The sequence below is a fragment of the Phascolarctos cinereus genome, unplaced genomic scaffold (genome assembly GCF_003287225.1).
Source record: "Phascolarctos cinereus isolate Bilbo 61053 unplaced genomic scaffold, phaCin_HiC Scaffold_9;HRSCAF=440, whole genome shotgun sequence".
Taxonomy (NCBI): Eukaryota; Metazoa; Chordata; class Mammalia; order Diprotodontia; family Phascolarctidae; genus Phascolarctos; species Phascolarctos cinereus.
In genome coordinates this window covers 251,878,146-251,903,433 of record NW_027556402.1, presented here as the reverse complement: position 1 = coordinate 251,903,433, position 25,288 = coordinate 251,878,146, and the positions used below count along the sequence as shown (strand labels likewise).

The window sequence follows — 25,288 nt, the reverse complement described above, 5'->3', positions numbered from 1 at the left end:
CCACTCCATGCCAGCCAACTGAATCACTTTTATTTGAATTGTCTTAGAAAGATTCTGAAGATCACCTGGCAGGATAAGATACCAGACACTGAAGTCCTTTCTCAAACTAAACTGCCAAGCACTCAAACTCTACTGTAGTGAGTACAACTGTGATGTGCTGGCCACATGGTTTGAATGCCAAGTATCTGCTTGCCAAAAAGATTATTTTATGGAGAACTCACACAGGGCAAACATTCACATGAAGGTGAGAAGAAGTGATATGAGGTCATGCTCAATGTCTCTCTTAAGAACTTTGGAATTGATTGTATGACATGGGAGACAAAATTTTTAACATTCATTTTTAAAATTTTAAGTTCTAAATTCTCTCCCTTCCTTCCTTCCCACCCACCCTCATTAAGAAGGCAAGCAATTCGATATAGGTTGTACATGTGTAGTCATGCAAAACACATCCATAATAGTCATGTTGTGAAAGAATAAATATATTTCCCTCCATCTTTATCCCGCCCTCTATTTATCCTATTCTCTTCCTTGCCCCTCTGTCTTTTATCCCCCTTCCCCTACTTTCTTGTAGGGTAAGATAGATTTCCATACCCGATTGAGTGTGTATACTATTCTCTCCTTAAGTCAAATCCAATGACAGTAAAATTCAATCTTTGCCTCTCACCTTCCCCCTCTTCCCCTCCACTGTTAAAACTTTTTCTTGCCTCTTTTATGTGAGATAATTTACTGCATTCTATCTCTCCCTTTCTCCGTCTTCTAGTCTATTCCTCTGTCACCCCTTAATTTTATTTTTTAGACATCATCTCTTCATATTCCACTCACCCTGTGCCCTTTGTCTATTTCTGTATCTATATCTCTATATCTGTATATACTCCCTCTTTCTACCCTCGCAATGAGAAAGGTCTCATGAGTTAGAAATATCATCTTTCCATGTAGGAATGTAAACAACTCATCTTTAATAAGTCTGTTATGATTTATCTTTACTGCTTAACTTTTCATGATTCTCATGAGGCTTGTATTTGAAAATCAAAATTTTTATTTAGCTCTGGCTTTTCCAGAATGCATTAATTTCCTCTATGTCATTGAATGTCAATTTTTCTCCCTCATTGATTACACTCTGTTTTGCTGAGTGGGGGATTCTTGGCTTTAATCCTAGCTCATTTGACCTCTAGAATATCATATTCCAAACCCTCTGGTCTCTAAATGGAGAAGCTGTTAAATCTTTTTGTGTCCTGATTGTGTTTCCACAGTACTTGAATTGTTTCTTTTTGCTTGCTTGCAATATTTTCTCATTGACCTGTGAAATCTGAAATTTGGCTATAATATTCCTAGGAGTTTTCTTTTGGGAATTTCTTTCAGGAGGTGATTAGTGTATTCTTTCCATTTCTATTTTACCCTCTGGTTCTAGAATATTAAGGCAGTTTTCCTTTATAATTTCTTGAAAAATGATGTCTAGGTTCTTTTTTTTTTTTATCATGGCTTTCAGATAGTCCAACAATTTTTAGTTTATCTCTCCTGAATCTATATTCATGCTGTTGTTTTTCCAATGAGATATTTGACATTGACTTCTATTTTTTCATTCTTTTGGTTTTGTTTTATAATTTCTTGATTTCTCATAAAGTCATTAGCTTCCATTTGCTCCACTCTAATTTCTAAGGAGTTGTTTTCATCAGTGAGCTTTGGCTTCCTTTTCTATTTCTCTGATTCTGCTTTTGGACCTCTTCTGGCTTTTGGTGTAGTCTGTTTTTTAAGATGTTATTTACTTCAGTTTTTTGGGGGGTCTCCTTTATCAGGCTATTGACTCGTTTTTCTTGATTTTCTTGCATCACTCTAATTTCTCTTCCCAATTTTTCCTCTACTTCTCTTAGTTGATTCTCAAAATCCTTTTTGAGCTCTTCCATCATCTGCGACCAATTCATATTTTTTCTTGGAGCCTTTGGATGTAGGATCTTTGACTTTGTTGTCTTCTGATTGTATATTTTGAACTTCCTTGTCACCAAAGTTTCAGGTTGTTTTTTTTTTACTGTTTGGTAATCTTCCCAGAGAAGTACTTGACTTTTTAAGTCTTTGTTAAGCAAGGTGTGCTTCCAATATGGAAGGTGTACTGTCCCAACCTTCAGGGGTTTTATGCAACTCTTTCAGAGATACTTCTGAGGACCTGCAAGTTTTCAGGTCTTCCAAGGTGATGTGCTCAAAGGAGAGGTGTTTACTCTTCTCGTGGCCTGTGCTCTGGTCTGTGAGTGACCACAAGCACTCTTTTCTGCCCTGGAACTGTGAGGAGGGTTCTCTCTTCACTACTGCCACAAGCTCTTCTATGCCAGTGCTCCTCATCACCCCGACTGCCACCCAGGACTGCAACCCTCATCCAAGTATGGACAAGGCAACAGAATCTTCCCTCAGTGCCAGTAAAGAGAGCCCTGTAATCTCTTTCTGATCAGTTGTTCGATACCCTGCCTGTCTGTAGGCTGAGGACTCTGAAAGCAGGTGCTGCTGCTGTAGCTGCCACACCAGGGCTGCAGTGCACTCCTCTCTAACCCAGGTCTGACAAAATTATCCAAATGACCTTCTAAGTTATGTTTGGTGTTTGTGGGTAGTAACATCGGGAAACTGCCACTGCTCCCCATAATTTAGTCCTGAGACCTACTCTGGGCATGGTGGGTCCTGTCATTCTCGAGGTGAACCACACTGAACTGTGCTCCTCTCCTGGCATGGCATAACAGACCTTTCCCCCTACTATCAGGGTTGTCTTAGGATGGAAATTTGTGTCACTATCCCTTTTTGTGTGTTCTGCTGCTCTAGAATTTGTTTAGAAATTTTTAAAAGGTATTTGGAAGGGTTTGGGGTTGAGCTCAAGCGAATCTTTGCTTTTACTTTGCTATTCTGACTCAGCCTCATCATTTTTTTCAATGTTTATTTAATGCTTACATGATTTTGTAAAGTACTTCCCTTTCTATTTTTTTTTTTTTTTGTGAGGCAGTGGGGTTAAGTAACTTGCCCAGGATCACACAGTTAGAAAGTGTCTGAGGCTGGATTTGAACTCAAATCCTCATGACTCCAAGGCCAGAGCTTTATTCACTGTGCCACCTAGCTGTCCCTACTGCACCACCTAGCTGGCCCCCTCACCTCCGCCTCATCATTTCTTATAGAACAATAGTATTCCATTACATTTATAGCCACAACTTGTTCAGGCATTCCCCAAGTTATGGACATCCCCTCAATTTCCAATTCTTTGCCACTACAAAAAAAGCTGGTACAAATATTTTTGTACGTATGAGTCATTTTCCTTTTTTTTTTTTTAATGATTTCTTTGGGATGCTGACCTAGTAGTGGTATTTCTGGATCAAAGGGTATGCACATTTTGGTTGCCCTTTTGGCATAGCTCCAAATTACTCTCCAGAATGGTTGGATCAGTTTATAACTCCACAAACAATGCACTAGTTTTCCAATTTTCCCACATCTTCTCCAACATTTAGCATATTCCTATTATGTTATGTTAGCCAATTTGACATGTGTGATATGATACTTTAGGGATGTTGTAATCAATGATGATTTCAAGCATTTATTCATTTGACTATAGATAGCTTTAATTTCTTCATCTGACAACTGCCTGTTCATATCATTTGACCATTTATCAATTTGCTACTGACTTGTTAAAATGACCTTTCTTACAGACCTCCTAAATTGTTCTGAGCTGGAAAATTGTTTGTTGAAACATTTGTTGGTTCTGCCACTCTAGAATTTGATTTCAAGTGTCATTTTAGAGTTGACTGGAGGGGAAGTTGGGTGAGCGTAGCTGAGCGCTTGTTTATTGTACTATGTTGACACTAACTCCCGTTGTTTTAATTGGTTGTTGGCACATAGTAACTAGCATCTTCTTCATATGATATATGTGTTCATAGACTTTTGTCTGAATGATAAAATCTTTACCTGCCTGGAACATGATGCCGTGTTAGTCTACATCTAGGTGCAAAGTAGTTTCCCGTTGATCTGCTAACTCCCCTATTCAATAATCATCTAGATTTGTTTTCATGACTCTGTCACCTTGTGAAACATATTGACAGGAAAGAAAATTAGAATAACATTAATTTCTTTTCTTATTTTTCTTGTATGATGATGAAGTCAGATACTAAGTTTTTTTTTTCAACTTCTCCCTCAACCTGAGCAACATATTGGCCATGATTCACAAAGCTGGATTGTATGGACTTCTCTTTGCACACATGCCATATCACCATCGTGGCTGTAAGGACATATCAGTCTTCTTCCTGAGATTCTGCCTAGACTTCTCTTTCTCATCACCTAGCCAGTTAGATATCCTAAAACAAAATATATCAGGGGATAATAAATTGGTTGAAGTGAAGCAGGCTCTTAAAAGCATCACACTCACTACTTAAATCTGTGCTGGCGTAATTCTCGTTCCAAGTTGCAGAAGTGATCAAACATGCAGATATTGAATTCCGTATTTTTGAAAGCAATATTCTACCAGGCTCATTTTGACTCCAATTAGAGTTGAGATTCTATTGACATATAAAGGCTAAGTATAAAAAGGGATCTAAATGTCTATTACTTCATTTGCAGCAGCAAAATATTGAAGCAATTCTAAGCTCACAACAATGTACCCTAAATATAAAGAATGTTTGTCACATAGTACTTTAAAGCCAAAACCTACAACAGTCTATATGGATATTTTCTTCAAATATATCCAATATAACGAGTGGATCATCACGGTCACTTGGACAAAGGAACACAATCCAGGACAGAAATGAAATCCATATTGTCACTTTTTAGTCACTTATATATGAAGTCCTTTCAATCCACCATGTTGACTACTGCTATGAATCACTGATGAGGCAATTGTCAATATTTATTCAGATTCTAGTGACCTCCTTTCTTGGCCTCACTGTTTTTTCCTTGAAACTGCTCTTGTAGTCCTCATCCTATGAAATGCCAAGGTCACTTTCACTTCTAGAGTGCATTTAGAATTTTTGTATCTTCCTTCTTTCAATACTTTTAATACAAGTCAAATCTACCTTTTCTACCTTCTCTAGATGATGATGATGATGATATATATATATATATATATATATATATATATATATATATATATGTGTGTGTGTGTGTGTGTGTGTATTTCAAACTGTTATGGTCTCCCTCACCTCATTTGAGTATTTTCCCAAGGTGTGCAATGTTTCGCCTGGTATTCTCCTCAAAGCCAACCATGATTGGGTTTAATATTTCTTTAAAATCAAAGAATAACACAAATAGAATGATATTAAAGTTAGAGACAAAATTATTTTAAAATCAAGATGAGAAATAAACCCTGGTAAGTTTTGATAATTTAAGTTCTTTTAAAATATTGTAAAATAGAGCTAAGATGACAGAGTAAGACAATAGCTTGCCTTTAGTCTCCCAAATTCTTCCAAAAGAAACTAAAGAATAATGCCTCAAAATGAACTCAGGAGTTGCAGAACCAACAATGGGATGGGGTCAAATAATTTTCCAGCCTTGCCAACTTAGAAAGTCTGCAAGAAAGGTCTGTCTCATCCAGGCAAGCCAGCAGAAGCCTGCACAGAAGCAAGAAAGCAGGAAGGCCCAAACCCCAGGACAGGCCTACAGTGACATCCTACAGCCCTAGTATAAGAAGCTTGAGACAGTAGGCAAAAGGAGCACAAGAAATGGAAAAAGATTTACAAAAATTCATCAAAGAAAACAGTTCCTTAAAGAGTAGTGCTGGCAAAATGGAAAAGGAAGTACAGAAGCTCACTTAAGAAAATAATTCCTTAATAATTAGAATTGTTCAGGTGAAAGCTAATGACTTCATGAGACTTCAAGAAACAATAAAACAAATTCAAAACAAAAAAAAAGAAGAAAATGAAAGATAGCTCACTGTAAAAAAAGTGGGCTACAAAACAGAGCCAGGAATGATAATTTAAAAATTATTAGGCAATGTGAAAGCCATGATAAAAAAATAACATGGAAATAATATTCCAAGAAATTATCAAGGAAAACTGCCATGAATTCTAGAAACAGAGCATAAAATAGTAACTGAAAGAATCCAAGAATTATTTCCTAAAAGAGATCCCAAAGTGAAAATCCCTAGGCATATTACAGCACAATTCCAGACTTCCCAGATAAAGCAGAAGGCTGCTGTAACATAGGAAAAGTGCAAGAGACCTAATTGTTGGATAATTAATAATCAATTTTTAATTATGTTAATAATCAAATAATTATAATCAAATAGTTGATAAATCATAATTAATTTGATTATCACTTGGCTTTCTGTTGTAAACCTAAGACAACTCATCGAAGCCTCTCAATGCTTATATGGCCATGAAAGAGTGGATGTTCCCATCAGGTGGAAATAAGCTATAGTTGATTAAGAATTAGTGATAAAGGGGCAGCTAGGTGGCACAGTGGATAGAGCTCTGGCCTGTAAGTCAGGAGGACCTGAGTTCAAATCTGGCCTCAGACACTTGACACTTACTAGTTATGTGACCCTAGGCAAGTCACTTAAACCCGATTGCCTAGCTCCCCCCCCAAAAAAAAATGAGAGAGTGAATATTATACTGAGAGGTGGGCTTGAATATTATACTGAGAGGAACTGGAGACATGAACTTGATCGTGTGTCTCATGTCATCTTGAGCTACACCACTCCTGCCTTGGGCAAGCTATACAAAAGTATCTACCTAGTCAATAAACAATGAAAAATGTGGGGTAAAAATTCCACCTGGGTGAGATGGTATCAGTACGGTGAATTTTTTGAGCAGAGTCAGAAATGCCTTGGAAAGATTTGGCTTTGAATAAGGGAATCGAAAAGAAAAAAACCTGCATCTCTCCCACTCGGCCATATATTAATTGGTTATTAGTATAGGAGAGAAATAACCATTTCTCTGACTGTAAGCAGTCAGAAAGAAAACAATTTGAATATTGTGGAGCTCTAGGCAGGATTACCCAGGATTAAGAAGCTTTGACCTGAAAGGATCAAAGGCTTTGAACAGGATATTCTGAAAGACAAAAGATCTATGAATATAAACAAAAATCATGTAATAGATGAAACTAAATACAATCATTCGGGGGAAAAATGGATTCAGTGAAATAGAGGGCTTTCATACAATGCTGATAAAAAGACCAGAGCTCAATGGAACAATTGATTTTCAAATGAAAGAATTAAAAGAAGCAAAAAAGGCAAACAGGAAACAGAAAACACAAGGATTCAGTAAGGTTAAGCTGTGCACGTTCCCAAGTGTGAACATGTTGCTTGTACTCTTAAGAACTTCATCTCTACTAAGGAAGTCAAAAGAAGTATACATAGAAAGCAGAAGATGATGGGATTATATTCAAATATATATACGTATATTATATATAATATACATATATATATACACATAATATATATACAAAATGCATACATGCATAATACATACTATATATATATATATATATATATATATATATATATACACACACACACACACACACACACACACACATATATATATATCTATGACCAAGAGGATTAAACTGGAAATAGAAGGAAGGGAAATGTAGAATAGGGTAAATTCCCTCATAGTAAGAGGTGCAAAAGACCTATTACAGTGGAGGGAAAATGGATAGCAGGATCAGAAAACACTTGAAATGTATTCTCTTTTCAGTTGGCTCAAAGAGGGAATGCCATAAACACTCAACTTGGTATAGAAATCTAACCTACTCTGTGAGGAAATAGGATGGGAAGTGGATAAGAGAAAAAGAGAGGGGTGAAAGAAGGGAGGGCATTTTAAGAGAGGCAGTAGTCAGAAGCAAAACAGACTTTTGAAGAGGGACATAGCCAAAAAAGAGGGAAAAGTATCAACAGGGGAAAATAGAATGTAGGGAAAGACACAATAATCATAACTGGGAATGTAAATGAGATGAACTCATAAAAGAGAAATGGAAAGCAGAAAGGATTAAAAAACAGAATCCTACAATATATTGATTACAAGAAACTCATCTGAAGCAGAGAGACAGACAAAGAGTAAAGGTAAATAGATGAAGCAGAATCTTTCATGCTTCAGCATGAAGAAAAAAAATAAGCAGGGGGAGAAATCATGATTTTAGACAAAGCAAAAGCAAAAATAAATCCAATTAAAGGACATATGGAAGGAAAATACATCTTGCTAAAAGGTAGCATAGATAAAGAAGTAATATGAATTCTAAACATATATGCACCAAATGATATAGCATCCAAATATTTAAAGAAAATCTTATATGAGTTTCAGGAGTACAAAGACAATAAAACTATACTGGTGGGAGCCCCCAACTTTCTGCTTTCAAAATTAGATAAATCTAACCACAAAATAAACATGAAAGAAGGTGAATAGAATTTTAGCAAAAAATTAAACATGATAGCTGTCTGGAGAAAACTGAATGTCAGTAGACAGGAAAATACGTTTTTTCTCAGTAGAAGCTACACAAAAAGTGACCATGTGAAAAAAAACATAAAACAACTCCTAATCAAATGGAGAAAAGCAGAAATATTGAGAGTGTCCTTTTCAGATCATAATGAAATAAAAATCACATTCAACAAAGGGCCATAAAAAGATAGGTTAAAAATTAATTGGAAGCTAATTTATCTAATACTAAAGAATGAGTGGCTCAAAAAGCAAATCATAGAAACAATAAATAATTTGATTAAAAATAATGACAATAATGAGAAAACAAACCAAAATTTATGGGATGCAGTCAAATCAGTACTTAGAGGAAATGTTTTGTCTCTAAATACTTTCATTAATATAACAGAGAAAGAGCAGATCAATGACCTGGACATGAAGCTAAAACAACAACAACAACAACAACAAAAACCCAAGAAAAACAACAAATTCAAAATGACCAATGAAGTACCAAATTGGAAATCCTGTGAAAGGATATATTAATAAAACTGAAATTAAGAAAACCATTAAATTAATATATAAAACAAAAGACTAGTTTTATTAGAAGAAACAGTAAAATACATTAACCATTGGTTAATCTGATTAAAAAAAGAAAAGCAAATTATCTGTATCAAAAATTAAAAGTGTGAATTCAACAGCAAATAACTGAAAATTAGACCAATTTTCAAAGCTAATTTTCCCAAAACATTTGCCAAAAAAATCTGGCAATCTAGGTAAAATGGATGACTAATTACGAAATATGAATTCCCTGATTAAAAAAGGGGAAACAGAATACTTAAATAGCCAAATATTTAAAAATATATGGAATAAGGATCAATGAACTTCCTAAGAACAAATTGCCAGGGCAAGAGGGATTCATAAGTGAGTTACTATCAATTATCTGAAAAACAATTAATTCCAATATGTTATAAAATGTTTGGAAAAATAGGCAGAGGGGACTATCAAATTCTATTTATTGCACAAATATTGTGCTGATACCTAAACCAAAAAGAGTTCAAAGAGAAAAGGAAAACTAATTTGTGATAGAAAATAGCAGAGTGACAGGTTTTATGTATAAGGAGAATGCAGATGGAAGACAGAGAAAAGTGGGAGATACTCTTACCAGGAAGAGGATGATAACTGCTATAATTTCTTGTCAAGAGAGTGGCTTCAGAAGAAGGTAGAATCACTGAAGAAGAAATACGAGAATCAGGACACCAGAGAGCAAAGTCAATCAGATCTGGACATGAGAGAAGTTGACAAAGAACATAATCATGGAGGAGGATTGGGCAGCTGCCGTGAGAGCCAAGGATGTGACCAGGGGTTTAATGCAGCAGTGTCCCTTTCTCTGAGGTACAGTTCCATCAACAGACAATATCTGCGACATACCTGGTAAAGGAATATGTGAATTCCAAGGGATAGCCAGTACTGAGTAACAACTATGGGTATTGAGATAGTAGAGAAGGAAAAAAGGACTAGAGATGGGCCAATGTGGCCTCAGGGAAAAAGATTATTTATGGTGAATACAAGAGGTCGGGACAGGCATCATTATTTGAGACCCAGGTTGATTCCTATCATGTGGCATAGTAAAATGCAACATTTGTTTTTTCCTCAGGATTTTCTTTTTAAATCATAATGCTTGACTCAATGAAAACCTCTATAGCATTGATACTGACGTTCTGAATGTAAATGGAAGCTTGATGATAGGAGTCAAAGGCAGGTATTACATAATAAGATTAAACAATAAGATGCATAGCACCCTTATATTGACCATTTGGATTTTTTTTTCCATCCCAGATACTGATTTAGGAAAGAAGTGCTGAGAGACCAAAGGCATGAGGAAGAAGAAGTGACTGTTCTCCCCTGCCTCACCCCGTATACTGCCATGTGTCTCTGAGCATATGGTACCTGAAGTTACTCTGATCTTCAGTGAATGAGGATGTAGAAATGTAATTGAACAACTTACAACATGATGAGATTCAAATAATTAGACAAATCCTTAGAGGTCCTGTGGGAATACAGTCTATGAAAGAGAACACCAAAGTCCAGAGCCAAAGTAGCTGATTCTGACATAGCTCAAGAACATGAGGCCAGCAAACTGCCTGAACCAAATAAACAGAAAATTGACCCATGAATCAGAACACCAACTCCTGGAGCCAGGGAGTGACTCCTTGACAAACCTTCTGTTTACAGTATCACTTCCATCTCCTCAGTCTTTCCTTTAGGAGAGTAAAAAAAATCACCATGTTTATTTCCATAGTTCCAAGTGTTGGATTGTAAGAAGGCAGACCGTGTCTGAACAGCCCTCTCCCCACAACATCACATTATATAAAGGCAACTACAATGGACTTTTGCCTAGCATTTGTCATCTTGCTGCATGAGAGCATAAGAAAGGGAACTTAGATGAAGAACTAAAATTCCTGGTGGAAACAATCAGATATCAACCTGTAGACTTGCTAAAAAGTCAACCCACATTTGTTAAAAGGCTTGCTTTTTGCCTGGCACTGTGCCAAGAATTTGGGACAACTACAAAAAAAAAAAAAAAGAAAGAAAGAAAAAGAGTCAATGCCCTTAGGTAGCTGATCTTATAATGGGGAATAGATAACCCCTACAAAAGCACAGAAAAGTGAGGAGAGGAGCAGAGAAAAGGTCCTCCTGGGTGCTGGGCATAATGTGCAAATCCAGAGATTCAGAAGCAGGGCTGAGGTAATGAAGGATGGTTGACCTGGAGACCTTTCTCAAAATGAGAATCTGGCAGGAACTCTCCAAAGGCCAACAGGACTCTAAGGATTGTATGAAGTTCCAGGCTACAAAGGCCACTTTGTGGTGAGAAGCAATCATCTAAAGGAATGAGGAGAAAGAATATTTTTGGGTACAAAACACTTTTGGACTGATGACTCCCTTACTTAGATCAGCTAACTCTTTGAAGTGGGTGTCTTCTTGGTTAACAGATTAAAGCACTGCTGGATTAGCTCCAAGATGTGGCTTGGCTACTGCTATTGTCTCTAATACCAACTGTAGGGGATAAAGGGACCAATGATGAAACTTTTAACTTTTCAATACTTAAAACTTCAAAACTATTCTATGCTCTATCTAGATACTTATTCACAAATGTTAAAGAAAGAAAAACAAAAGAAAGAAGAAATATGTTTAAGTACATGAAGAACTGTGAACTAAGTAGAAGACAGGCTTCCTTCTTCTCCTTTGAGAACACAAGAAGTTCAAGAATTGATTTCATTGTATGCCTGAATTTAACGGAAGGTGAAGGGGAGTGGCCAATGAAACTAGGTCCATCAAGCATGAGGAGACTTTTTCTGCCCTCTACCATTTCAGCCTGTGAAACTTTGGAAGACACTTTGGGCTGGGTGATTCAGAACTTCAAAGAAGTGATTCATACCAAGGACCATTATTTCTCTCAGCCTTTCCTGGCATTTTGGCAAGAACCCTACTGAACTCATAGTAGCTGTCCTCTTTTTCCTCCAACTGAATACTCTGTGGACCTAAACAGGAGACCTCCTACTAAAGAGACACCTCATTCTGGAAGGTCAGTTTGCCTCTGTCACCACTTCCACTGATGGGTCAGTTCCTCCTAGAACCTCTAACACATAACTTTCCAGAATTCTTCTCCATCATTCTCCTCACAAGTACCTATATGTTAAAACCCTGCATTTAAGCCTTCTTTGATGTGTTGTCTCTGGGATAACCGGAGCATAAGGTTTGTGAGGTCAAGAACTGCAGTTACAGTAAATATATCCATATGCCCAGTGTGCACCACAGTGCTGCTATTATTGGTTTATTCATTTTCAAAGAGGACCATGATATCAGGGAGGTGATTCCCTGACATGGAAGTGAATTGGATTTAAGTTATTGCAGCTGTGCATAGTAACCAGTCTCACTTTCTCCTCTATAGCTATCTGGGTGCAGTGGTGAGATGTAGATCAGGAAGACTAGATCTGCCCTGGATGCAGTGAGGGACCTTAGCCTTTTAAAGCTAGGATACATAATAGGTTTCAGTTTTCCTGGGGCAATGCCTGTTCTTAAAGCCTAGTAACAAATGAGGCAGAGAATGGCCTCTTTACCTAGTTAAAAATAAAAATAGATCTAGGAGGGGAAGACCATGAGGGTTTCTGGCCAAAATAGAAATAATTGCTATTTACATTCACTTGATAAAAAATTATTTCTCAGCAATAACTTCAATTGAACATATAATTTATTTCTGTTCTGAAGGGATATATCATATATTTTGCAAATCAGACACAGATGCAGGCAGGTGGCAAATTATCAGCCCAAAATGGAAGATTACTCTAAACACAGAATTAGATGATGCTTGTTAACACTGACTGCTAAAGGAAAGGACTAGAGATTAATCTTTTTAAAGTCAGGTCTTTCACTGGGAATTTTCTGAGGTGAGGAAAAGAGAAATTTTCCTTCCCTCTAAAATTTTCTGAGTTCCATACAAGTATAAACTCCTAGTAGGGGGTATAGTGACCATCAGTTGGGCAGGTTTTTACTTGGTTCAAAACCATCAGAATTAAACCAATACATTGCCATCTCACCTACAGGACAGACTGAGTTCTTTGGTAGAAGGGACTGTTTTGTCTTTTTTCGCGTCGTCTTTGGTTGCAACAGTGCATTAGAACTTCTTGATACTTGTTCATTGACTCACTGACACTGCACCAGAAGAGATTAGAAAGGATTTGCTGTTTAGATACAAAGAACATATTGCATGAAAATGAGTGACAGCACTGGGCTCCCTTACCTGTGGAACTTTATAAAGTTTGAGAATGGTGGCCATGGCCATGGACAATGTGGATGACATCCCTCCAATGACAGCCACTGAATTGGGCTACCTGCCACAGCTATAGTTAGGGACAGTTGGACCCCTCCCTGACAGCCATATCAAGGAGCTCTCCACAGCTAGACTATTTAGATGGAAGTTATTGAGCAACTGGTATCCCAAGGTTATGTTTGGCAGCAAATCAGGGTTCTTGATGATTTCATCCACAGCAAACTGGAAAGCGAGGATATGTTGGTAATATTTGCGCAATGTTCTAAAGTGAGAGAAAAATATAAAGAGCAAGGTAAACTCTAGTGTGCAGAAAGAAGAAGATGTCATAGCAGATGGACTGTTGGACATGGAGTCAGGAACTCCTGTGTTAAGTCTTGCCCTTAACAGTGTGGCCCTGGGCAAATTATATCACATACATGAATGTCAATATCCACATCTGCAAAATTAGAGATTTTAACTAAATATCTTCCAAAATCCTTTCAAGAACACACACACACACACACACACACACACACACACACAACACGCACACACACAAAGAAATAATGATGTGTTTTAGACATTGGAATGTGTGTATTCTTGAGATGGAACTGAACAAACCCCACAATCTGATTTTCTATCTTATGCAAATGTAGAAAGACGAGCTTCTAATTCTGAACTTGCAATTTGGAGATATAGTTAATGGCCCCCTTGGCCATTCAAAATATATTATCTAGGAATAGAGAAATATATTGGGAAAATAGATTCTAGATATGTTGTAAAGATTTTTAAGATTCTATGTTGGGGTGAAAATGGAATACCTGTATTTCAAAGGTAGGATTTTCATGAAAATGTAATGGGTAACATTGAAAGATTCAAAAAGTATTGATCTCATCCTTGCTGAAATAACTACCTGAGGTAAAGCAGGCATATTCTCAAAATTTAGAATTTCAAGGCATATTTATTGGCACTGCAGTTCCTCCTCCTGTCCTATTCAAGTAAGGTGACAATATTGCTCTCTTAGAAGCTGTATGACAGAGAACCAGGGAATCAATAAATCAATACTTACTAAACCACCTACTATGTTCTAGGTACTGTGTTAAATAGTAAGGATGCAAAAAACAACAAAAAATTCCTGTCTTTAAGGAGATCACATCTTAATGGGAAAGAAAGCATGCAAATAGAAAGGCAGAGAGAGATAGAAAGAGATAGACAGAGAAATATAAAGTAAGACAGCGACAGAGAGAGAAAGGGAAAGGAACAGACAAACATACAGAGAGGTAGGGAGCTATATATTTAAGGGACAATGCCAAGCTGAAATTGGCAGCTCTTGGGAACAGCTTGGATATGTGGGGAGAAGGATACAGAAGAATATAGACTCCCTCCAAAGCTGGCAGCCAGAGGGCATAAGAGGATGGTTTTGCCCATGACAGTGATAGGGAAAGTAAGAGGGTGAGATTTTAGGGTCAAAAGAGTTAAGCTGTTCACTGGTCTTTTACCTAAAAGGCATTTGGTGTCTCCCATAAAACAGAAGTGGATAGGCGAATCTATTAAAAACCATAATCTGATAATATGTTGTTAACAAGAAATATTTGAAGCAGGGATACACACAGAGTAAAGGTAAAAGGCTGGAGTAGAATATATTATGCTGCAGTTGATGTAAAAAAAAAGCAGACACAGCAATTCTGATCTCAGACAAAGAAAAAGCAAAACAAGATCTTATTAAAAGAGATAAGGAAGGAAAATACATCTTGCTAAAAGGCAGTACAGATGATGAAGCAACATCATTATTAAACATATATGCAAGTGGTATAGCATCCAAATTCTTAGAAGAGAAGATCAGGGAGTTATAGGAAGAAATAGATAGAAAACCATACTAGTGGGGGCCTTTGAACCTCACCCTCTCCTAACTAGGTAAAGCTAACCACAAAATAAACAAGAAGGAAGTTTAAGGAGGTAAATAGAATATTAGAAAAGTTAGGTATGGTAGACCTGTGGAGAAAATTGAATGGGGATAGAAAGGAATATACCTTTTTCTCAGTGGTATATGGCACCTACACAAAAATTGACCATGAGGGGCAGCTAGGTGACACAGTGGATAGAGCACTGGCCCTGAAGTCAGGAGGACCTGAGTTCAAATCCAGTCTCAAGCCAAACACTTAACACTTACTAGCTATGTGACCCTCGGCAAGTCTCTTAAACCCAATTGCCTTAAAAAATTGACCATGTACACTAGGGCATCAAAACCTCACAGTCCAATGCAGAAAGGCAGAAATTATTAAATGCATCCTTTTCAGATCATGATGCAATAAAAACTACCTCTAATAAAGGGCCATGGAAAGATAGACTAAAAATTAATTGGAAACTAAATAATCAAACCCTAAAAAACAAAAGGGTCAAATAACAAATCATAGAAACAGTAACTTCATACAAGAGAATGACAATAATGAGACACTATATCAAAACACGTGGGATGCAGGAAAGAGGTTCTTAGGAGAAGTTTTATATCTCTAAATGCTTAATGAATAAAATAGAGAAAGAAGAGATCAATGAATTGGGCATGCAAGTAAAACAACTAGAAAAAGAACAAATTAAAAATCCCCAATTAAACACCAAATTAGAAATACTGAAAAACAAAGGAGAAAGTAATTATATTGAAATTAAGAAAACTATTGAATTAATAAATAAGAGGTGATTTTATGAAAACCCCAATAAAATAGATAAACCTTTGGTTAATTTAATTAAAAAAGGAAGAAAATCAAATAACCAGTACCAAAACTGAAAAAGGTGAATTCAACCCCAATGAAGAGGAAATCCAAACAATAATTAGGACCTGTTTTGCTTAACTGTATACCAGTAAGTTTGACAATCTTAGTGAAATGGGTGAATATTTACAAAAATATAAATTTCCCAGAAGAGGCAGAAGAGGAGGTAAAATACTTAAATAATCCCATTTCGGAAAAAAGAGTTTGAGCAAGCCATTAATGAACTCCCTAGGAAAAAATCTCCAAGGCCAGATGAATTTACAGGTGAATTCTGTTAAACATTTACACAGTAATTAATTCCAGTAGTATAAAAACTATTTGGGAAAAGAGGCAAAGAAGGAGGCTTACCAAATTCTTTTTATGATACAGATATGATGCTGATACCTAAACTGAGAAAAACCAAAACAGAGAAAGAAAGTTATAGGCCAATTTCTGTAATGAATATAGATGCAAAAATTTTAAGTAAAATATTAGCAAAAAGAGTACTGCAACTTATTATGAGAATAATACACTATGACTAGATAGGATTTTATACCAGGAATGCAGGGCTGGTTCAATATTAGCAAAATTATCAGCATAATTAATCAAATCAACAACAAAACAATCAGAAAACACATGATTGTTTCAAAAGATGCAGAAAAAGCTTTTTCCAAAGTACAACACCCATTCCTATTAAAACCATGAGAGAGCATAGAAATAAATGGAGTCTTCCTGAAAATGACAAGTAGCATCTACCTAAAACCTTCAGGAAGCATGATATGTAATGGGGATAATCTAGAACCTTCTCCAATAAGATCTGGTATTGGAAATGTTAGCTTTAGCAATAAGAGAAGCAAAAGAAATTGAAGATATTAGAACAGGCAAAGAAGAAAAAAGTCATCACACTTTGCAGATAATATGATGATATTCTTAGAGAATCCTAGAGAATCAAGTAGAAAACTACTTGAAATAATAAACAACTTAAGCAAAATTACAGGATACAAAATACATCCCCATAAGTCATCAACATTTCTATATATTACTAACAAAGCCCAACGTCAAGATATAGGAAGATAAATTCAAGTTAAAGTTATTGCACATATTATAAAATATTTGGGAATCTACCTGGCAAAACAAACCCAGGATGTTTATAAGCATAATTACAAAACACTTTTCACAAAAAAAAAGTCAGATCTAAATAATTGGAAAAAACATCAGTTGCTCATTAGAAATCTGAATTAATATAATAAAAATGACAATTATACCTAAATTAATTTACTTATTCAATACTATACCAATCAAACTACCAAAAATATTTTGTAGAGTACAAAAAATGATAACAAAATTCATCTGGAAGAACAAAAGTTCCAGAATATCAAGGGAACTAATGAAAAGAAATGCTAGGGAAGGCAGCCTAGCCATACTAAATCTTATATTGTATTATAGAGCAGCAATCATCAAAACTACTTGGTACTGGGTAAGAAATAGAATGGTGGATCAGTGGAATAAGATAGATAAACAAAACACAGTAGTCAATGACTATAGTAATCTGCTGTTTGATAAATCCAAAGACTCCCAGCTTCTGGGATAAGACATAAATCTTTGACAAAAACTCCTGGGAAAACTGGAATAGAGTATGGCAGAAACTAGGCATAGCAACATCGTACACTGTATACTAAGATAAAGTAAAAAGAGTTATATGTTTTAGATATGAAGACTGATACTATAAGGAAATTGAGAGAGCAAGGAATAGCTTACCTGTCAGATTTATGGAGCACCAAAGAATTTATGAACAAACAAGAGACAGGGAACATTATGAGACGCAAAATGGATAATTTTGATTACATTAAGTTGAAAAGTTTTTGCAGAAACAAAACCATTGCAACCAATATTAGGAGGGAAGCAGAATATTCAGAAAGAAGTTTTACAACTAGGTTTCTGATAAAGGCCTCATTTCTAAAGTATATAGAGAACTGAGTCAAATTCGTAAGAATACATATCATTCCCCAGTTGAAAAATGGTCAAAGGATATGAACAGGCAGTTTTCAGAGGAAGAAAGTAAAGCTATCTATAGTCATATGAAAAAATGCTCTAAATCACTATTGATTAGAGAAATGGAAATCAAAATGACTATGAGGTACCACATCGTACCTAACAGATTGGCTAACAAGACAAAACAGGAAAATGATAAATGTTGGAGAAAATGTGGGAAAATTGTAACACTAATGCATTGTTAGTGGAGTTGTGCACTGATCCAACCATTTTGGAGAGCAGTTTGGAACTATGCCCAAAGGGCTACAAAAATGTGCATACCCTTTGACTTCTTCTGTAGTACTTCTAGGTCTGTATCCCAAAGAGATCATACAAATGGGAAAAAGACCCACATGTACAAAAATATTTATAGTGGCTTTTTCTGTGGTATCTAAGAATTGGAAATTGAGGAGATGCCCATCAATTGGGGAATGGCTGAACAAACAGTGGTTTATAAATGTAATGGCATACTATTATGGTATAAGAAATGATGAGCAGGATGACTTCAGAAATACCTGGAATGACTTGTATATATTGATGGTGAGTGACATGAGCAGAACCAGGAGAACATTGTACACAGTAACAGCCACATTGTATGATGGCTAACTTTAATAGACTTAGCTGTTCTCAGCTATGCAATGATCTAAGACAGTTCCAGAACACTCATGGTGGAAAATGCTATCCACATCCAGAGAAAGAGCTATGGAGTCTGAATGCTGATTGAAGTGTACTATTTCAATGTGTTTTTTCTTTCTCATGGTTTTGCCCTTTCTGACTGCTGATTGAAGCGTACTATTTCAAGTTGTTTTTTCTTTCTCATGGTTTTTTCCTTTTTTTCTGATTCCTTATTCATAACATGACTAATGTGGAAATGTTTAACATGATTGTACATGTATCACTATATAAGATTGTATGCTGTCTTGGGGAGGGTAGAGGAAAGGGAGGGAGGGAGAAAAATTTGGAACTCAAAATCTTACAAAAACGAATGTTGAAAGCTATCTTTCCATGTAATTGAAAAAAATACTATTAAGTTAAAAAAATGAATCACTCAATAGTTTATCACAAGCCTGAAATAATTCTTCTGATCATGACCACACCTCAGTATTCTTATGTTGGTGATTGTGAAGGCAGAATGAAGAGTGCATTCAGCACTATTAAGTTTTTCGTAATTTGATTTCAATCCTTGAGCCTTCCAAGATTGTGTAGTGTACTGATGGTGTTATGGCTTAGATCTATGTCATCTGCAAATTTGATAAACTGCTGTCTTCTCTTTCACCAAGTTCTTGGAAAAGATAATGCTCGAGTCATTTCACTTAAAATAACTGAAGTTCTTCCCAGTGTATGCAGAAAATTCATCAGTAACAAACATTTTTGGATTTTAAAAAAGGAAAATCCTAACAGTTAACACTTTCAAGATGTACTTTACTCATGCGATTGCTGCAGTAACTTCTCCATTTGCAGAGTAGATGTATGATCAGAATAATGACAAAATGGAGAAATTCTGGCAGAAATGAAGAAATTGACCATGGACATGTAATTAGACAAAGGATTGAGGAGGCAAACTTTGAGGGAAGAATAATTTGACATGCAAAATGGAAAAGAATTGAATGAGAGTTAGGGAAATAGTTGTCATGGCTTAGCAAAACTCCACCTGTTGGGTACATAAGACACACAGAAGGAAGTAGAAATATTGTGCATTTCACACACCTCATTTAGGAGATGTCCTAGAAGAGAGCCCTATGCTGTTATCAGTGACCTCATTATAATGACTTCTTAAGGACAATTCCCAAACCAGGTCCAATCACTATGTCCCCTCCTAAGATTTCACAACCATCAGAGGCTTAAGAAATAGTAGGAAAGGAAAGGAAAGAAAGCAAAGTAAAAGGACTGGGCATAATAATGAAGACTGAAAGGATTGTATTGAATCCAGGGCTCTAAACCTTCAAAAGGAGCAGTCTCATTACTCAGAGGAGGAATTATTTGCACAAATGATCATCTCAAATATAGGCAACATTGGAATGATAGTAAATAGAAAAATTCTTAATGCCAGGATCATTTTTCATTTATTAATGGCATGCACATGGAGTTCTGATTATATATTTGAGAGAAATTGCCCTGCAGGTTATATTTCTTAGACATAAAAAGGATTGAAAACTCAGTGCAATTAATGAACCTTGCGGATGGTCTGACATATAGGGCACTTGTGGTCATTGTAAACTTTATATTATTTGGTGTTTTAGATGTATTTGAATGTTATACATATAATGACAGAACTCCAATTTGGAGTGAAATAGATCAAGTTGTCCTGAAGCTCATCACCATTTATAAGAAAAGGTTTTGTCTTTTCCACTGGGGTCAGGCAGATAAGGCTTGAAGCTTTGTATTGAATGAAACCCTGGACTGACTGGAGTATTCTGTATTTATTCTCTTTTCTAGTGCCTAAGATAGTTAATATTACACCCTTCTGCTAGTTTGTTATATAAAGATGCAGAGACCCTACCCACACCTCACCCAAGCCTACCACTGACAAGTGACCTCAAGAACTTCTTTGTCATGTATGGGTCCAATAAGGAATATTTCCTCGCATATTTGGCACCAATAACTGGTTGTCAATCAAGCCCAATATGAGAGAATATTGTTTTGCCCCCTGAACCTAAATGTGGAATGTATTTCCTCCCTGATGTGTCTCCCTCATGCCTGTACTGGGTGAGTTTTTTCATCTGTGGGCAGCAATCTCTGACTGTTTATAATGCCATGCAGGGTGGGTATGGATAGTTTCCATTTCCCTGCTTGCTGCACTGCACATTAATAAAACCTTTAATTTATCAGCTTCCTGATACCAGGTTTCTAGAAATTTTCAAACCCAAGGCTTTGTTTCAAACAAAGCTGTGAGGATAAATAAAAGACAACTCCACCAACAAACCAGTAAGTCAGACATAGGGATAAGTATTTCATCAATCAGAAAAAAATAACCACTTACCTTGACTCTGCAGGAAGCCAGATGGGAGGATCTCTGAAGAAAAAGCTATTGATGTGATACTCTCTTTTTGGAAACAAGGAGAAGAAGCCCCCTATGACTAAGTCCCCTTCTTTTCTATATGTGGGACTGTAAGCTCTTTCTATGTGACAAGGACTCTTCTCCATATGCAATTCAAAAAGAGAAAACTGCAAAAACAAGACCACAAATAACCTTGAGAACAAGAGCCCTAGTTTTCCGAGGCCAGTGGCCAACATCCCAGATCTCTAGAGAGCCAAGACACTGTAAAGTGACTAGGAGTTGTTGTTCATGCATTTATAGGGTCCTTCTCTGTTGCTAAAATTTTTCTTTTCTGAAGATGCTCAAGCTTGGAACAGTCCCTCTCATTTGGAATGGAAGAACGTGAGACATGGAGCAGGCCTCTGTTTATAACAAAGGCAAAAGCGAGAAAGAGCAGGGCATATTCATGGGGCACTTTTGCCTCCTGGATATTATTCTCTGTGTTCCCTGTGGATGGATTAGGAAAGGACTGTCTTCATGCCTCTTGGGTCCAAGTCAAGCAAATATGTTGACCAGAGTCTGAGAGTGAAAGTCTCTCAGGACCATCCTGCCCAGAAACTCTGCACCTGCTTCCTTCATCTTGAAAACTTTAAAAACTTAAGCATAAAAAAAAATGGTGTTTGTGAATCTCCTTAACTGTCTTCAGTCCCTGGAGCCATCACAGCTTCCATGGGTTCTGAGATGCTCTGATCTCTCTCAAGCTAAGTTTCTTGGGCTTTCCAGAGAACTACTTCCATTCTCCCTAAGCCAAATCTCTTGTTATTGCACCAGTCAGAGGACAGTGTGACATGACAAGGGCAGAAAGTGTGAATGATAGTGACAAGGCCTAGGTCCAAAAGTTCCCAGACTGAGAAGAATTTTACATTTGTCTTGCCTTGATAACACTGACGTCAGTGCTTTGGCCATTGGAAGTAAACATTACATCATTGCTGAATGAACGAAAAATCATAATAATAATAGAATTGTCAATAATGTTTTTAGATTGATAAATCACATTTTTCACAAGTCTGCCTGTTACTTCAGTAGTGGGAACCATGGGCTCAGTAGGGAAGTTACCTCCCAGAGGCAATTGAGAAAGATTATAGAAGTTGAAAGTGTGTCATTCCTGAGATGAATGAAAACCCAGAGAGACAGCGTTTCTGAGTAATTAATAACCAATTTATTAATTAGCCTAGCAATCAATCTATAAATTGAAGATCAATAGTCTTTCTCAGACCAAAGATAAAACCATGGAGATCACTGAATGCTTATATATCTTTGGAAAAGGTGGTGCCCCTGACAGTTGAAAATCAACCCCGATTGGTTAACAGTCAATGAGGGGGAGACTTTTTCAAATGAGGAGGTGAGCTAAAAACTCTCATCCCCTCCTGCTGAGGATGTGGTTTGATCATGAGGCTCAGCCACCTCGAGCAATCTGGACAATGGAATCCATCCCTGCCCAGAACACTCTATGTAGATTCTCCTTCATGAGCTGAGTTGCCCTTAACTCCAATGGGGAGATTCCAAAAGCATAAGCCTTCTGCTTTATGACTGAAATTCTTTTTAATTAAATTCTGTTTCCACTCTAAACAGAAATGAGGTCTTCTTCATGGGTGGGGAAGATTTGGGGCAACCTTATAAACAGTAGACAGGGAAGTGATGTGGGTCATGAATAAAGCAATTAAAAAAAAAAGAAAAAACTGGATCCTAAAGTTAATAGTTGGTTAACAATATAATAACCATCAGTATGGCAGGCCCACAGGAGAGAAGGTGCTGTGCTCTATGAGCAAAGTAGAACTGAAATAGTTCAGAATAAGTGCAAAATGTGCAAATTTGGAGAATCCACCCCAAATGTTCACAAGGACTATTTGTGTCAGACCTGTGGTAGGATTTCGTGAGCTCATATTGGTCTGATCAACCACAATCAGCCACAGTGAAACTGAACCCTAGCATATGGTGGATATTTTAGTCTTCTTTAAGAACTAACGACAACAAGCAACCAAACAATTAATATAATAGAGAAGTAATCACTTTTCTCATACCGCAGCTGTCATGCCTGAATTGGGGTCAAGTCAGACTCTTCACTCTCATCCTCACTAAACCAACATCAGGGTTAGGTAATTTATCTGTAATAAGCATTCATCATGTCCTGATACTGCGCCAAGCATTATGCTGGCACTAAAGACTAGGCTGACACCACTTCAGTAAATGGTCTCCTCATTGCAGACTTTCCCTACGTAGAGTGTCGTGACAACCCTCACATGCCCATATATACACATGCAAAAATACACAACTATACCTATAGATGGATTTATAGAAGGTAATCTTTTTTCTTTTGACTTGTTAATAGTAGCTAGGGCCTTGGAGGTTTAAGTATTATAGTTAGGGATTATAAATTCAGATTATAAATCCAGATTTGATTTATATCAAAATCTGTCCTGAAGGAAATCAGAATGTGGTCTGTGTCTTCTCCTATTAGGATGATTATGGTAAATCAGAACCTAATATAAAAGACATTTACTGTCTGGAATTAAGAAATCTATTAAAAAGAGGTCCAAAAAGCCAATGAGGAGAAGAATTCCCTAAAAAGAAAAATTGACCAAATGGAAAAGGAAGTCCAAAAGCTTACTGAAGAAAATACTTCCTTAAAAATTAGAATAGAGCAATTGGAAGCTAATGACTTTATAAGAAATCAAGACACTGTAAAACAAACCCAAAAGAATGAAAAAAAAGAAGACAATGTGAAATATCTCATTGGAAAAACAACTGACCTGGAAAGTAGATCCAGGAGAGAGAATTTAAAAATTATTGGACTGTCTGAAAGCCATGATCAAAAAAAGAGCCTAGACATCATCTTTCAAGAAACTATCAAGGAAAACTGCCCTGATATTTTAGAACCAGAGGGCAAAATAGAAATTGAAAGAATACACCAATCTCCTCCTGAAAGAGATCCCCAAAGGAAAACTCCTAGGAATATTGTAGCCAAATTCCAGAGCTCCCAGGTCAAGGAGACAATATTACAAGCTTCCAGAAAGAAACAATTCAAGTATTGTGGAAACACAATCAGGATAACACAAGATTTAGCAGCTTCTGTATTAAAGGACCACAGAGCATGGAATGTAATATTCCAGAGGGTAAAGAAGATAGCATTACAACCAAGAATCACCTACCCAGCAAAACTGAGTATAATCCCTCAGGGGAAGAATGATCATTCAGTGAAATAGAGGACTTTCAAACATTCTTGATGAAAAGACCAGAGCTGAATAGAAAATTTGACTTTCAAATACAGGACTCAAGTGAAACATGAAGAAATAAACAGGAAAGAGAAACCATAAGAGAGTTATTGAGGTTGAAATGTTTACATTCCTGTACGTAAAGATGATATTTAGAACTCATGAGACCTTTGTCAGTATTAGGATAGTTGGAGGGGGAAAAATTATAGATAGATAGATAGATAGATAGATAGATAGATAGATAGATAGATAGATAGATAAATAGATAGATAGATAGATAGATAGATAGATAGATAGATAGATAGATAGATAGATAGATAGATAGATGATAGAGGGCACAGGGTGAGTTGAAGATTAAGGGGTCATATCTGGAGAATAAAATTAAGGGATAAAATTAAGCTTCTGTACACAGTCTGAATCCAACAGCAATCTACTGGAACTCCAGCTTGGGGCAAGGCCACAAGTTTGCTTTTCAGACCCAAACCCAATTCAGAGCTTTGGCCAGGAGAACAATGATCAGTTTAAAATATTGCACATATGTATTCCTCCTTTCTGAAACAGAAATTCCTTGCTTTGCCCAAACCTGAGTACTGAATGACCTAACTCATGCGAAATCAGTAACATAGTTTAATTTTTTAAATAAACATCTTCATACCATTTTTTCACCTGATTGCCTCAATTTACAGTCAAAACTGTAGAAGTTACATTACTTGCTTTATATTTTTTTTGTACCAACATGTAAATGTGTTATGCGACATTTTTAAAAAATAAAAATTGTATACCTATATCCACTATGCCATATTGTTACAGCTGCAGCAGGTTAAAATGAACATCAATAGCATAAGCTGAAATTTTTATAGAATTTTTTAAGCTGTTGTTAATGTGTAAAGTAATTCCTGTTTGGACTGCATATCTTCTTGTCTCATGGAAGTAATTTTTTCTTTGTATTGTATTTTTGAAAAATTTTTTTCTCAGTTGACTAAAGTTTTGTACTTCTTATTCTGAGCTGAAAATTCTCTAACAACTTTTTCTGTAGTTCACATTTATTTCTGCATTTCCCCCATGATCACTGTCATTCAATTTTTAAAATCATT

The 25,288-nt window shown here is 36.4% G+C and overlaps 1 protein-coding gene across 1 annotated transcript in view; it reads right to left on the bottom strand.

The window, feature by feature from the left end:
• The window catches only part of LOC110200737 (vomeronasal type-2 receptor 26-like), a 70,488-nt gene that overhangs the window by 21,790 nt on the left and 23,410 nt on the right, over positions 1–25,288 (bottom strand). Inside the window, 2 exon segments of the mRNA XM_020976151.2 lie at positions 13,162–13,453; positions 20,926–21,188. Coding sequence (XP_020831810.1) covers positions 13,162–13,453; positions 20,926–21,188 — 555 coding nt within the window.